At 42.2% G+C, this 16,078-nt stretch overlaps 1 protein-coding gene across 1 annotated transcript; it reads left to right on the top strand.

Annotated features, from left to right (window-relative positions):
• Nucleotides 1–9,906: 9,906 nt before the first annotated feature.
• Nucleotides 9,907–10,851, top strand: LOC122925710 (putative olfactory receptor 2B8). Its single transcript, XM_044277055.1, has one exon. It carries the CDS (start codon nucleotides 9,907–9,909, stop codon nucleotides 10,849–10,851), a length of 945 nt encoding a protein of 314 aa, XP_044132990.1.
• The last annotated feature ends 5,227 nt before the right edge of the window (nucleotides 10,852–16,078 follow it).

The following is a 16,078-nucleotide window of genomic DNA, read 5'->3' as shown; positions in this document are numbered from 1 at the left end:
GAAGTCTTACAATAAAAAACATGGAAGGCTGTAACTAGTGATGAGCGAAGCGAGCTTTGGATGTTTGTATCCAAAATCGCTTAGTTCAGTGGTGCCCAACCATTTTTCGCACTAGACTTGGTATAAATTTTCAGGGCCGGAACCAGGTAGCTTTGCCAGAAAGAAATGCAAACGCTGTGAGGGGGCACGTGTGAGCATTACTACTGTGAAGAGGGCACATATCTGGCATAACTACTGTGAGGGGGCACATATCTGGGCATAACTACTGTGAGGAGGGCACATATCAGGGTATAACTACTGTGAGGAGGGCACATATCAGGGTATAACTACTGTGAGCTGTGAGGAGGGTACATATCAGGGCATAACTACTGTGAGGGGGCACGAATTAGCATTACTACTGTGAAGAGGGCACATATCAGGGTATAACTACTGTGAGGGGGCACATATTAGGGCATAACTACTGTGAAGAGGACACATATCTGGGCATAACTACTGTGAGGGGAAACATATCTGGGCATAACTACTGTGAGGGGGCATGTGTGAGCATTACATCTGTGAAGAGGGCACATATCTTGGCATTATTGCTGTGAGGGGCACATATCTGGGCATAACTACTGTGAGGGGGCATGTGTGAGCATTACTACTGTGAAGAGGGCACATATCTTGGCATTATTACTGTGAGGGGCATGTGATGTATACATGTGTGTAATGTATGTAGTGCAGTATGTGATGATCACACACTGCACTACATACATTACACACATGTATACATCGCATACTGCGCTGTCAGCTTCTTATGCAGGTCTACCTTGATGTCTGGTCTTTAAGCTTCAGTCAGATCCTCCACCTCCATGCTTGCGCCGTGTGCCCGACACCACCAGGAGCAGGCCCCTCCTCCTTTCATCTCCCGCCGGCTTCTCCTACAGCAGGGTGCTCTATCGCTCCAGTGCCTGCCCAATCTTACCAATCAGGGGCGTAGCTAGAAATGACTGGGCCCCATAGCAAAAAAAAATATGGGCACCCCCCTCCTGGATCTCCCACCCCCACATACCTATCGGACCTCCCACCCCTTCCAGAGCTCCCACCCAAACACCCCTCCAGGACCTCCCACCCCAACATCCCCCTAAGTGTCCTCCACAGATCCCCCCCTTCAGTGTCCTCCACAGATCCCCCCCTTCAGTGTCCTCCACAGATCCCCCCCTTCAGTGTCCTCCACATCTCCCCCCTTCAGTGTCCTCCACAGATCCCCCTCTTCAGTATCCTCCACAGATCCCCCTCTTCAGTGTCCTCCACAGATTCCCCCCTTCAATGTCCTCCACAGATCCCCCCCTTCAGTGTCCTCCACAGATAACCCCCCCACCCAGAGCCGCTTCCTAGCTAATTTATTCACTGCACTTGCCTCTGTGAAATTGAAGAGAAGCGCCGTAGTCTCGCACAGGCGCACTGGAGGAGGCCAGGAAGACGGTGCATGCGCACTTCGATGCCTCTGCCAGTGCGCCAGTGCGCCTGTGCGATATTACAGCGCTGGGCAGAGAGATTGCAGGCACAGGCAGCATCGCTTTGCTGCCTGTGCCATTCACAGCGCGCCCTGCGCTGATAAAGTCCGGTCACTGCGCGGGCCGCATGACACGGCTTCGCGGGCCGCATTTAGCCCGCGGGCTGTAGGTTGGGCATCACTGGCATAGTTCATAACTTCGGAATAATACTGTACAGAGATCCGTCTCTGTACAGTATTAGAATGTATGGGCTCCGATAAGCCGAAGTTAGTTATCCACGAAGCTGCGAGAGACTTCGTTAAATAACTTTGGTAATTGATTTTTAAAGAGAAAAACCCCTTTAACCCCTTAAGGATCCATGACGTAGCTGTACATCATGGGTCCGATCGCTAAACAGTGGGCACCTTAGCTGCGGGGTCTCTGCTAATTTAAATAGCAGAGACCCGCGACACATGTATGCGATCAGCCATAAGGCTGATCGCATACATCTTACCTTTCAGATGCCGTCATCGAAAGTGACCACGGAATCTGCACAGACCGGAACCGGAAGTCGCGCGCTTCCAGTCCGGTAACAGCATTCCCCAGCTGAGATCAGGGGACATGTTACTATAATCTAATTGACTGAAGCCCCAAGCCGACTTCCGAGTCAATTAGAATTATATATCAATACCTAGTGGCAGAGTGCAATTGAAGTCTTCAATGATGGCTATTTAGCCATCACTGAATACTATGGGCAATCGAATGATTGCCAGTTATTGTCACCCAAGGTGACTTAAAAAAAGTAAAAAAAAGTTTTTACAAATATAAAACAAAATAAAAAAAAACTAAAAGTTTATATCACCCCCTTTCCTTAAAATGAAAATAAAAATACTTAATAAATACTTACCAATAAAAAAAATAAACATGGGCATCGCCACATGCGAAAATGCCCATACTATTAAAATATAACAATATTAATGGCATATGGCAAATTAATTTTTTTTATGCATATGGCAATTTTTTGTCACTTCAACTACCCAATAATTTTTTTATAAAAATTTATCAAAAAGTCACACACACTTAGAATTTGTATTACTGAGAAGAATAGATCGTCCCGCAAAAAAGTGAGCCCTCACAGACCCCCGAACACATAGCTACAAAAAAATTATAGGGGTCAGAATATGGTTATAAAAAAAAGTTTGGGTTCGTACCGAACTTTAGGATTTTTGGACCCCGGACCCGAACCTGAACATTTCAGTAAAAGTTTGGGTTGGGTGTTTGGCGATTTCTTGGCACTTTTTGAAAGGCTGCAGAGCAGCCAATCAACAAGCGTTTAACTGTGTGACTTTAGAAGCCATTACAGCCATGCCTACTAATGGCATGGCTGTGATTGACCAGTGCAGCATGTGACCCAGCCTCTATATAAGCTGGAGTCACGTAGCTGCTGCACGTCACTCTGCTGTGCTTAGTGTAGGGATAGGATGATGCTGCTGCTGTGAGGGAGAGAATAGGACAGAATCTTTATTCAGAACTCCAATTGAACTCAGCGATCTACATAGATTTAGTTGTGCTGGTGCAGTGAACAATCTTTTTACCCTGCCCTGAGCACAGTGACAGAGAAAAATAACTTTTATCCATCTGTTAGTTAGGTGGGCGGCGGCGGCGGACATTTTATACAAGCTCACTGCACCAGCACTGCATCTGAGCTTTTGTGACATTCAAATCCAAGCTTGAAATACTGCAATAATAATTATTTATTTTTTTAAACACACTTTTTTGGCAATATCCTACATCTGGTGCCATTGCAGCATTAGTCAGTGTGCAATTTAAGCTAGAAATAGAGTTATAATTTTCTGGGTTTTAAAAAACACCCTTTTTGGGCAAAATACACAATTTTACAGCCCTTGCTGCATCTGCACGTGTGAAATTCAAGTGTTATATACAGCTGTCATACTCTGTAGTAAAAAAAACACTCTTTTTTGGGCAAAATACTTAATATTGCAGCCCTTGTTGCATCTGTTATTGTTAAAAACAAGTTTAAAATACTTAAATAATTTTTGGGCTTTGAAAAAACACAAATTTTTGGCAATAACCTTCATTTTGGGCCTCTGCCGCATTAGTCAGTGCGCAATTTAAGCAAGAAATACAGCTATAATTTTCTGGGTTTTAAAAAACACCCTTTTTGGGCAAAATACACAATTTTACAGCCCATGCTGCATCTTCACGTGTGAAATTCAAGCGTTATATACAGCTGTCATACTCTGTAGTAAAAAAAAGACCCTTTTTTGGGTAAAATACTTAATATTGCAGCCCTTGTTGCATCTGTTATTGTTAAAAACAAGTTTAAAATACTTAAATAATTTTTGGGCTTTGAAAAAACACCAATTTTTGGCAATAACCTTCATTTTGGGCCTCTGCCGCATTAGTCAGTGCGCACTTTAAGCTAGAAATACAGCTATAATTTTCTGGGTTTTAAAAAACATCCTTTTTGGGAAAAATACACAATTTTACAGCACTTGCTGCATCTGCACGTGTCAAATTCAAGTGTTATATACTGCTGTCATATTCTGTTACAAACCGGATTCCAAAAAAGTTGGGACACTATACAAATCGTAAATAAAAACTGAATGCAATGATGTGGAGGTGCCAACTTCTAATATTTTATTCAGAATAGAACATAAATCACGGAACAAAAGTTTAAACTGAGAAAATGTACCATTTTAAAGGGAAAAATATGTTGAATCAGAATTTCATGGTGTCAACAAATCCCCAAAAAGTTGGGACAAGGCCATTTTCACCACTGTATGGCATCTCCCCTTCTTCTTACAACACCCAACAGACGTCTGGGGACCGAGGAGACCAGTTTCTCAAGTTTAGAAATAGGAATGCTCTCCCAGTCTTGTCTAATACAGGCCTCTAACTGTTCAATCGTCTTGGGCCTTCTTTGTTGCACCTTCCTCTTTATGATGCGCCAAATGTTCTCTATAGGTGAAAGATCTGGACTGCAGACTGGCCATTTCAGTACCCGGATCCTTCTCCTACGCAGCCATGATGTTGTGATTGATGCAGAATGTGGTCTGGCATTATCTTGTTGAAAAATGCAGGGTCTTCCCTGAAAGAGATGACGTCTGGATGGGAGCATATGTTTTTCTAGAACCTGAATATATTTTTCTGCATTGATGGTGCCTTTCCAGACATGCAAGCTGCCCATGCCACACGCACTCATGCAACCCCATACCATCAGAGATGCAGGCTTCTGAACTGAGCGTTGATAACAACTTGGGTTGTCCTTGTCCTCTTTGGTCCGGATGACATGGCGTCCCAGATTTCCAAAAAGAACTTCGAATCGTGACTCGTCTGACCACAGAACAGTCTTCCATTTTGCCACACTCCATTTTAAATGATCCCTGGCCCAGTGAAAACGCCTGAGCTTGTGGATCGTGCTTAGAAATGGCTTCTTCTTTGCACTGTAGAGTTTCAGCTGGCAACGGCGGATGGCACGGTGGATTGTGTTCACTGACAATGGTTTCTGGAAGTATTCCTGAGCCCATTCTGTGATTTCCTTTACAGTAGCATTCCTGTTTGTGGTGCAGTTCGTTTAAGGGCCCGGAGATCACGGGCATCCAGTATGGTTTTACGGCCTTGACCCTTACGCACAGAGATTGTTCCAGATTCTCTGAATCTTTGTATGATGTTATGCACAGTTGATGATGATAGATGCAAAGTCTTTGCAATTTTTCGCTGAGTAACACCTTTCTGATATTGCGCCACTATCTTTCTGCGCAACATTGTGGGAATTGGTGATCCTCTACCCATCTTGGCTTCTGAGAGACACTGCCACTCTGAGAAGCTCTTTTTATACCCAATCATGTTGCCAATTGACCTAATTCGTGTTAATTGGTCTTCCAGCTCTTCGTTATGCTCAAATTTACTTTTTCCAGCCTCTTATTGCTACTTGTCCCAACTTTTTTGGGATTTGTTGACACCGTGAAAATTTGAATTAATGTATTTTTCCTTTAAAATGATACATTTACTCGGATTAAACGTTTGATCTGTCATCTACGTTCTATTGCAAATAACGTATTGACATTTGCCATCGCCACATCATTGCATTCAGTTTTTATTCACAATTTGTTTAGTGTCCCAACTTTTTGGGAATCCGGATTGTATAAAAAAAAAACACCCATTTTAATCTGTGATGTTTCTTCTATAAATATAAAAGATAATAAAATCTTATTGAACCATAAAAAACACCCATTTTAGGCAAAAAATTTGGTGCATATGTCATTGTGAAATACACCCATTAGATACTGTGGTTCTATTCTACTATTAATAAAACAAAATTTTGCGCAAAAAAAGTAATTTTGCAGCCTTTTCTGCATATATGTGGTTCTATTCTGCTATTAATAAAACACCCCTTTTAGGTGGAAATCCTTAATTGCGGCCTAGTCTGGATCTGTATGTGTGAGATACACCCTTTACATACTGTGGTTCTATTCTGCTATTAATAAAACACCCAGTTTGAGCAAAATTCTTTAATTGCGGCCTAGTCTACATCTGTACGAGTGAGATACACCCTTTAGATAGTGTAGTTCTATTCTGCTATTAGAAAAACATCCCTTTTGGGCAAAAATCTTTAATTGTGGCCTAGTCTGCATCTGTACGTGTGAGATACACACTTTAGATACTGTGGTTCTATTCTGCTATTAATAAAACACCCCTTTTAGGCGGTAATCTATAATTGCGGTCTAGTCAGGATCTCTACGTGTGAGAAACACCCTTTACATACTGTGATTCTATTCTGCTATTAATAAAACACCAATTTTGAGCAAAATTTTTTCATTGTGGCATTGTCTATATCTGTACATGTGAGATACACACTTTAGATACTGTGGTTCTATTCTGCTATTAGAAAAACACCCATTTTGGGCAAAAAACGTAATTTTGCAGCCTTTGCTGCATATGTCATTGTGAGATACACCATTTAGATAATGTGGTTCTATTCTGCTACTAGTAAAACACCCATTTTGGGCAAATATCTTTAATTGCGGCCTAGTCTACATCTGTACGTGTGAGATACACCCTTTAGATACTGTGGTTCTATTCTGCTATCAGAAAAACACCCATTTTGGGCAAAAAACTAAATTTTGCAGCCTTTGCTGCATATGTCATTGTTAAATACACCATTTAGATACTGTGGGTCTATTCTTCTATTAGTATAACACCCATTTTGGGCAAAAATCTTTAATTGCGGCCTAGTTTGCATCTGTACGTGTGAGATACACCCTTTACATACTGTGGTTCTATTCTGCTATTAATAAAGCACCCATTTAGGGCAAGATCCTAAATTTGAGAAATATGAGGAGAGCGTCAAATAAGGGACGTGGCCCCGGTCGTGGTGCTGCTGGTGGAGCTCCTGTTGCAGGGAGAGGACGTGGTCGATCTGTGCCAGCTACACGCACAAGTGAAACACCTTCCTCAGGTGCAAGTAGGCGACAGAACCTGCAGCGGTATTTGGTCGGGCCTAATGAGGCTCTACAAATGGTGAGGCCAGAACAAGTACAGGCGATAGTAGATTGGGTTGCTGACAGTGCCTCCAGTTCCTTCACATTGTCTCCCACCCAGTCTCCTGCTGAAAGATCAGAGTTGGCACCTGCAGCCGATCTCGATCAGTCTTTCACCTCACCCCCTTGCAAATCAGCCAAGCAGACTGAGCCCCAAGTCATGCAGCAGTCTCTTCTGCTTTTTGATGACTCTGTTAGCAGGGTTTCCCAGGGCCATCCACCTAGCCCTGCCCCATAAGTGGAAGACATTAAGTGCACCGATGCCCAACCACTTATGTTTCAAGATGAGCACATGGGAGGACCATCGCAGCACGTCTCAGATGATGACGAAACACAGGTGCCAACTGCTGGGGCTTTCGAAAGTGTGCAGACCGACAAGGAGGGCAGGGGTGAAGACTGGATGGAAGATGATGTGGAGGACGCTGAGGTCCTCGACCCCACATGGAATCAAGGTCATGCGAGTGACATGTGTAGTTCAGAGGAAGAGGCGGTGGTCGCACAGAGCCACCAGCACAGCAGAAGAGGGAGCAGGGTGCAAAAGCGGAGCGGCCGTCCCCTAGACAGTACACCTGCTACTGCCCACCGCACCAAGGGACCGAGCACACCAAAGCCAGCTCCAAAGAGTATCCTGGCGTGGCAGTTCATCAGACAATGTGCTGATGACAAGACACGCATCTAAATGTAAAGCACGAGCCGCAGAGGAGTAGACACCTCAAAAACCAAGAAAGGTCTCTGGCTCATCCTGTTCCATTGGTGGGTGACATTTAACCCATTTCTGGAAATTAAAAACCCCTTCTCTGCATAGGTGACAGGGACTTTAATTTCTAAAATTCGTCTTTAATGGGCCCTTTCCATCGATCCTTCTGCTTTAATAGTTTTTCCCACATTTCTGCTTCATCCCATTGCAGCCATTGCCCTCCCTTGGATGAGGTCTCCCTTTCTTACGCTCCCTCTCTGGTGTGAAACCCTGATTTGCCGATAACAGTGATCAACATGGTAGGCTCAGAAAAGAACATTGAAAGTTGATAGAGAAGATATCCAAATAGATAGTGGACGTCACAGGGACGTGCGATCAGGCAGAAGTTATCTAGAATTAACAAAGCGGCATTCCCTGTAATTTATAATTAATCATTCCAATAACAGGGCATCTTAAGAGTCCTGTATTGTTATTTATCGTCACTACCTCCCCGAGTCGGGAGTGGGTAATTGCCAGGCGCCCCCTCCTTTCCTTCAATTCTTCTGTTTTAATAGCTTCTCCCACATTTCCGCTCGATCACAATAAAATTTCATCCACTGATCTCCCTTGGATGTGGTCTCTCTTTCTCACGCTCCCTCTCCGGGGTGGAACCCTGATTCCACGCCACCCGTAATCACCATGGTAGGCGCAGAAAAGAACATCGAAAGTTGATAGAGAAGATATCCAATTGGATCGTGGACATCACGGGGACGTGTGACATGGTGGAGCAGTATGTGTGCACACGCCTACACGTACTGAATGATGGGTCTGCCCCTTCAACTTCCGGGTCTCCAAATTGGGCACATGGCCTGAGCTTGCCCTTTATGCCTTAGAGGTGCAGGCCTGCCCTGCAGCCAGTGTATTGTCTGAACGTGTGTTTAGCACGACTTGAGGGGGTTAGCACAGGTTATATTTCCCAATGTTTTAGGGTATACCCTAATTTAAAAAAATACAAATAAATTTAAAGCCAAAAAGCAGTGTAGGCTACCTCCTCCTCCACCGCTGCTTCCACCTACACCGCCATATCCACTGCCTCCTCAACCTCCTACTCCATATGGACCTCGTCCTCCTAGATCAAGATTATTATTTTTTATTTTTACGTATTTTATGTTATTTAAAATCATTTCCCTATCCACATTTTGATGCCATTTGCAGCCCTCTAGCCCTTTCCATTACATTTTTACAGCCATTTTAGTGCTTAAAAGTTCGGGTCCCCATTGACTTCAATAGGGTTCGGGGTCAAGTTCGGGTCCCGAACTCGAACCTTTTGCGGTGTTCGCTCAACTCTACTCAAAGGTTTTAATTTTCTTTTTTCAGTATTAAAACTGAAAAATTATTCAAGTGTGGTATCGTTGGAACCGTACTTACCTGGAGAATGAAGATTATAAGCCAATTATACCGCGTAGTGTACAGTGTAAAAAAAAATCTGAATTGCATTTTTTTCCCAATTCTACCTCATTTGGAATTTTTATTCCGCTCCCTACTACATGGTATGCAACCGTAAATGGTGCCATACATGTGGATGGAAAAGTAAAAAAGTTCGGACTATGGGAAGGCAGAGTGAAAAACAAAAAAAAAAAAATTTAAATCCCAGGGTCCTGAAGGGGTTAAAGCTTAAAGCTTGAAACCAAACTCGGCTTTGGTTCTGACTGGTACCTCTGAACAGAAGCAGAGTTCAGTTTCAAGTTTTAAAGCTAGCTTCGTTCATCTCTAGCGGTAACCGTAACAGTTCTTTATCAGACAGTTATAGGCACCCCCAAATAGAATGGGTCTAGAATTCAATGTGAATGACTGAAACCATAGGTCTTTAAATGAAAACACTACTTGTCTTTTATGTCTTCTACCTCTTTTATGATCATCATGTATCAGTCTACAGTGGTCACATGTGGTTGATCATCCAAAAGATGGAGCAGATAACCTCTTTCCAGCAGACACAATTTTAATGAATAGACTCATCTTTCAAATGTCGCTGCTGATTCTCCTCAGTTGAATAAGTTGTGGCAGTCCGCTCCCATTATTAAACAGATTTTCCTAATAACTTTTTGAATGTGTTATTTTAGGTAATAGAATTGTAAACCTTTGTCATTGCAGCATCGTGTCTACGATATAATATTCAACATCAGCTTGTGAAATGGTCACAGGGAATTTCACCACGGTGGTCGAGTTCATCCTACTGGGACTAACCAGCAGACAGGACCTGCAGATATTGCTATTTATTGTATTCCTTACATGTTACGTTATTTCTCTAATTGGTAACATAGTAATTATTTGGATCAGTAGTACAAACCCTCGACTCCACACTCCAATGTACTTCTTTTTGAGAAATCTCTCCTTTTTGGACATCTGGTATACATCAAGTGTTGTTCCCAAAATGCTCATAAACTTCCTATCAGTGAAGAAATCCATATCTCATAATGGCTGTGTAACCCAAATGTTCATCCATATGACTCTAGGAGGGACAGAGTGTTACTTGTTGCTATCAATGGCCTATGACCGGTATGTGGCTATATGCAGCCCCTTACATTACACTAATATCATGCATCCCGCCTTATGCATTAAGATGGCGGCTGCCTCTTGGGTTGGAGGTGTAATAAACTCAGTAATAAACTTAGTGTATACATTACAACTACCTTTTTGTGGGGTGAATGTAGTAGACCATTTTTTCTGTGAGGTTCCTGCATTGCTAGAGCTGGCTTGTGCAGATACATCTCTTAATAAGACCGTCCTTTTCTTTTGTGCTATAATGATAACAGGCATCCCGTTTTCTGTCATCTTTTTTACGTACATCAAAATAATTTCCAGCATAATGAAGATTCGTACAAGTAGCGGAAAGAGAAAAGCCTTTTCCACTTGTGTGTCACATGTTATTGTGGTGGCATTATTTTATGGCACTACTTTATTCATCTATTTGAGACCCGGGAAGATTCATGTTTTGAGCCAAGATAAAATGGCCACCTTGTTCTACAGTATTATAACCCCAATGCTAAATCCTCTGATTTACACTTTAAGAAACAAAGATGTAAAATTAGCGCTGAAAGAAACCACAGGAAAGAAGATTGTGTTATGGCACAAGTGATGATTTCATCATATCTGCCCGGTCAACAACCACTTTGACAAGGGCCAACACAATCCCAAAGCATGATGGATCCATCCACATACTTAAAGTTAACCTATCACACTGAACAGGGTGTCTGAGCGGCAGGCAGCATGTTATAGAGCAGGAGGAGCTGAGCAAATTGATATATAGGTTTGTGAGAAAAGATTCAGTAAAACTTGTATTTCATTCATTTGAGCTCCTGCTCATTCTGGCCTTTGAAGTGGAGAAGGTTGACACTAGCATGTGTTTGACAGCACTTTCTACTTGCACTTTTATAGAGGAAAGGCTGTCAGTCACTGATAGGACCCCCTCCCAGAATGAGCACGGATATAAATGAATAAACTACGGGTTATATTAAATGTTTTCTCATGAGACTATATACCAATCTGCTCGGCTCTTCTAGCTCTAGGACATTCTGTCTGTACCATACATTGCATTTTCATGGTGACAATGCAGTGTCCCTCTCCATGCTAGAAATGGGCCCCTAAACCTTTTATAATGTCATGTCATGCTAGTGTCAATTTTGTCTCTAATAGCTGCAAATTCCTTACAACAGGCTGGTAACCTGCACTACCCTTCAGTCACCATTAGGTGGTGCCATAACATCACATATAAGGAACAGGTCAGTCACAGGAAGTGAGATGAGAGGTTAGTGGAGGAGAAGGGAGAAGTGTAGCATGTTTCTGCTGATATATGCCCCTTGGGTACTCTCTAGTAGGGCAATATAGAGAGGGAATCAAGGCCAAGGTTACTGGATCCTTTCTGTAAATCCACTGTACAGCCAGTAGCGAAGTGGACTTTTATGTGTTAAGGCTACTTGTCCAAAGAACGGAGCAGAAGACTGATGCCTGCTGCTAGGGAGACCATCCTGTTGGTTGCAAAGTTCTGAACAAGGTCCAAGTACCTAAAGCCTGGTTTATTGGAGGGAGGCCACAGCTAAGGAAAGTATTTCTCTCATACAAGCCAAACCAAAGCCTGTTTAAACCAGCCCTACCAAGCCTGTTGTTGGGATTTGCAGCTCTGCCATCTTATTTTATACCAAGGCTCTACTACTACTCGATAATAACTACCTCAAAGCAATTGCTCGAGTAAAGTTTCAGTTTGTTCAGCAACTTCTGACTCTCTCCTTATTCGTCACTATCCCTCATTGCACCTTACAGTGCTGGCGTCCTGAACACCAGGGACCCTGCCTACACAGCACCTTAAAAACCACACCACCAAGGGCACCTCAACCTCCATCTGGTGAGTTTCCCTGAACAACAGAGTGTGCCCCGAAGGGACTGGTGCTGTCCTTCCATTCAATGCACGCTGGCCCAGGGAGCTCTACAGAACTATTAATAAACTACTACTACCTCCATCGGCCTAGCGTAACTCACTTGTGTGAACAGGATCTAAATCCCCTGTCCCTTATGCAAAAAGGATCAAAATCCTATGTGCCTTATGAGAGACTTTACATGTGCTTTAACCCATTACTAAAAGTGGAATATAAGTACCTTTATTGAGTTGAAAAAATGTTTATGTGGCTTGAAAACTGCATGGGGATATTGTACAAGACCCCTACTACAAAATTGCATTGTCAAAAGCGAAGATTTTTGTGTCACTACCACTACAACAGGTTCTTTTTAATGGTTGGAGAGTTGTTCTTTTCATGAAAATCTGTGCCCTTTTTATTCCCAAAATACCCTTGCTTATTTTAACTAAAGAATTCTATTTTAACCTCATCAATCCACTGTACTGGTTTCCAAAATACATCAAGCTTGTTAAGATGTTCTTTTGCAACCTTCTAACGCTGACTCTTCAATGAGGGCTATATTTGTGTAGGTGTCCCTGAACAGTAGAACAATGTACCACAACTCCAGATTCTGCTAAATCTTCCTGAAGGTCTTTTTCAATAAACAGGGGTTTTTGATGTGCCTTTCTAGCAATCCTATGAGCAGCTGTCTCTGAAATTTCTCTTAGTCTTCCAGACATTCGCTTGACCGCCATTGTTCTTGTTAATTGCCATTTCTCAATTACTGGTACATTTCAAACTCTAATTTTGCCCAAGCAAAAGGTTTTACCATGCAGGGTGCCCAAACATTTGATTCAGATGCTTTTCCCTTTATATTGAAAATGTAAAAGATTAAAATACATTTTTTATTTTGCTTAAAATACAAAGGGAATGCGTCATCATTAATTTTATGCCTTTTTGAGATCATTTCATCTTCAACTTGCTTAACTGTTCACATAGTAACAGTAATCATGACAAGGGGTGCCAAAACTTTTGCATGCCACTGTGTGTGTAAGTAGATAGCCTCTATAGGTTTCGTCAAGCTAAAAGTGACAGGTCAACTTGCCCTTTTCCCCGCCCATTCTATCCACAAATCCTCCAAGTCCCTCCCAAACCACGCCTAAATACTGCCCCAAACCACGCGTAAACACCGCCAATTCAATGCCCCTCATTCTGTTAGATCTGATATTATGTCAGTACTTCAATTAAGTTTTAATATCTTAAAAAAAAAAAGATATTAAGCTTGTATTAATAAAATCTAAGGCGTATGTGATATAAGCAAAATATTTGATCACTGCATCTAACGCAGATATGTAGCATTTATAAATATTAACAATAGCTAATTGCAGCACCCAACTTTCCTGGGTGCCGATAACACGTTGAAGAAATGTTCGGACATGTCTTAAGATGTACAGTCAGTAATTCAGATGTCTTAAACCGCTATTTAAGATCGCCAGCCGTGGCACCGAACTTTCCCGAGTGCCTATTCTGTCTTCCCATTTTGTCCTATTTTATAGCCGCATCTATCACAGATATTCAACATATCTATCTAACACCGATATGTATCATTTATAAATATTAACAATAGTTAATTGCAGCACCCAACTTCCCCGGATGTCAATAACACATACTGTATCTATCTTCTAACGCCGTCCGTCATCAATTTTTACAAACACGCACCAAATTTAGAAGTCTACAATGTTTGTACATGTGTTACGGGAAGTCAAAGCCCACAGCAATAGTAAGCCTAATGCACGAGCAGCTGCAACAATAGCAAACAGTTGTCAAAACATATATCTATCATCTATCTATCTTTTTATCAGCAAAAAAATTCCACAGCACCTCCAAGGCGTATAAAAATAAAAAAGGCTTTATTCACCAGACCCGCAACGTTTCGATCCGCTTCCTGGGATCTTTCTCTACCTTTGCCTATCTTTTTATCAGGCTATTAAAATCCTCTTATTAATCTCTTCTAGGAATCTTATAAAAACCTAAGCTATCTATCCAATCTATCTCATAATTGCGAAGCGCGTCAGGGTATGATGATGACATGTTAGGACATGTCCTAAGACGTTATTTAAGAGAGGTGAAAACATTTTGTCTCATTAGGAAATTTGCTTCATTACGAGATTATGTTTAATAAAAGAAGACGTACGTGATTTAAACAAAATGTCTTTATTTACTACGCATCATGGTACATTTTTCAATAACTCAGTAGGGTAGACATGTTTGTGCGTAATTACAGTAATGTATACATATATGTTTCATGTGCTTTGTTACAAAGGTACATACAGCACTGTCATTTCTTCTAAAATCACTCGTAAATATTTGCAATACTATCACTGTTGGGAGTGGGGGAAACCCTACAATGTAAAGGGATAAAGGATAGCTGCTAGGCCAAGAAGCCGGAAAACGGAAGCAGGTCACCTCCTATAGCGTCCCTAATCCTCTCCCTAACTCCTCACCATATGAGTGGACCCCAATGGTAGGGCGGCTCATACCCTGGATACCTGGGACCCTGAGTCGCCCTGAAAATCCCTCAGATAGGAGCAGGGGGGAGACGTCGTGTTCATCCAAAACACGGAAGAACAAGAGTCTCTAAAGACCTAATAGCAGGGAAAAGGAGAGACCATACACAGCAAGAAGTTAGGCAGGTAAGAACACAAGACAACACACTTACCTGCCAAAGTCTCCACGACTGGAACCCATCCAAACGTACAGGAACCCTAACACCAAACAGGATGCCGTACCAGCAATTCACACAGGTATCCAGCACACCAGACTTTGCCAGGACCCCCATGCCGCAAGGTGCGTGGAAGCGCTGCATACAGGCTAGTGGTTCACCCCTCCGGGAAACCAACCCCCTTCCAGAAGACACAACGCACAGGGAAAATGTCTTACATACATGCAGGGACAAACACCAACAACAAGCCAGACATGTAACAACAATCAAGGCGTACAACACACCCTGAACATAAACCCACATCTAACATACAACAAGTGAGGTAGGGTATAAGGAGCATACAAAAAGAAGACAATTTATGTTCAACAAGGAGGCCCTAAAGGACTGGGAAAGTTCACCAAGGAAAGGAGCAGAGCTCCATCACCAAACAAGGCTGGAGTACCACTGACTCCAGTCAGGAAGCCACAGGTAATATCCACATAGTGGCCACACCCAGGACACACCTAAATCCCCACTAGCTAGAGGATTAACTCTTAGCTCACCAAACCGCAGGGAGATTCACCTCTAAAGGGGAAATGCACGTGCAAACCGAAACAACACGCTGCCAACGGCAACCAGTCTGCACAACAACCGCGTCACGGTCAAACAATATGACCATGACAAATACATTTTCAAAAGACATTCCTTTAGCGATACAATGTAAGATATAGATGCAATAATGGCCACAGACCGAACTAGCGGTGTCCTTTATTTGTCTGTTCTGATACTTTATAATCTTAGAATATTTAGATAAAAATGTCATAAATTTACCAGGAAATATTTAATTTGCGGCTGATAATCCATAACTATAAAAAAAAAAAAAAAAGGTAAGTAATTCGGGTATAATATAATTAAAATCCAGTGCTTTCTCCGCTGATACGAATTGTCCGTATTTACAATATAGGCCGCTGGACGGTCAATAATTATATTTTTTGGTAATATATCGCACGGAAATACACCATTAAATATGCGGTGGGCATGTTTAGCACTGGCTCAGCAAATCTAATTTCAGCTCTGATATTTTCAGTTTGCACTAGAGACAGATGTCTGCCAGGTTCTTGATCCGGCAACAAATCAAAAGTTAATAAAGTGCACCGGTTCAAAAATTCTGACCGATCCACGGATAAAGTGTTGTCAGCCTTGTGCTTCTCCAAAATATGTACTAGCGACATATATTCACGAACACCGAATCGCCTTGAAAATTAGGTTTAAAA

Source organism: Bufo gargarizans, chromosome 2 (genome assembly GCF_014858855.1).
Source record: "Bufo gargarizans isolate SCDJY-AF-19 chromosome 2, ASM1485885v1, whole genome shotgun sequence".
In the NCBI taxonomy this organism is placed as follows: Eukaryota; Metazoa; Chordata; class Amphibia; order Anura; family Bufonidae; genus Bufo; species Bufo gargarizans.
This window is presented reverse-complemented; position numbering and strand designations above follow the sequence as displayed.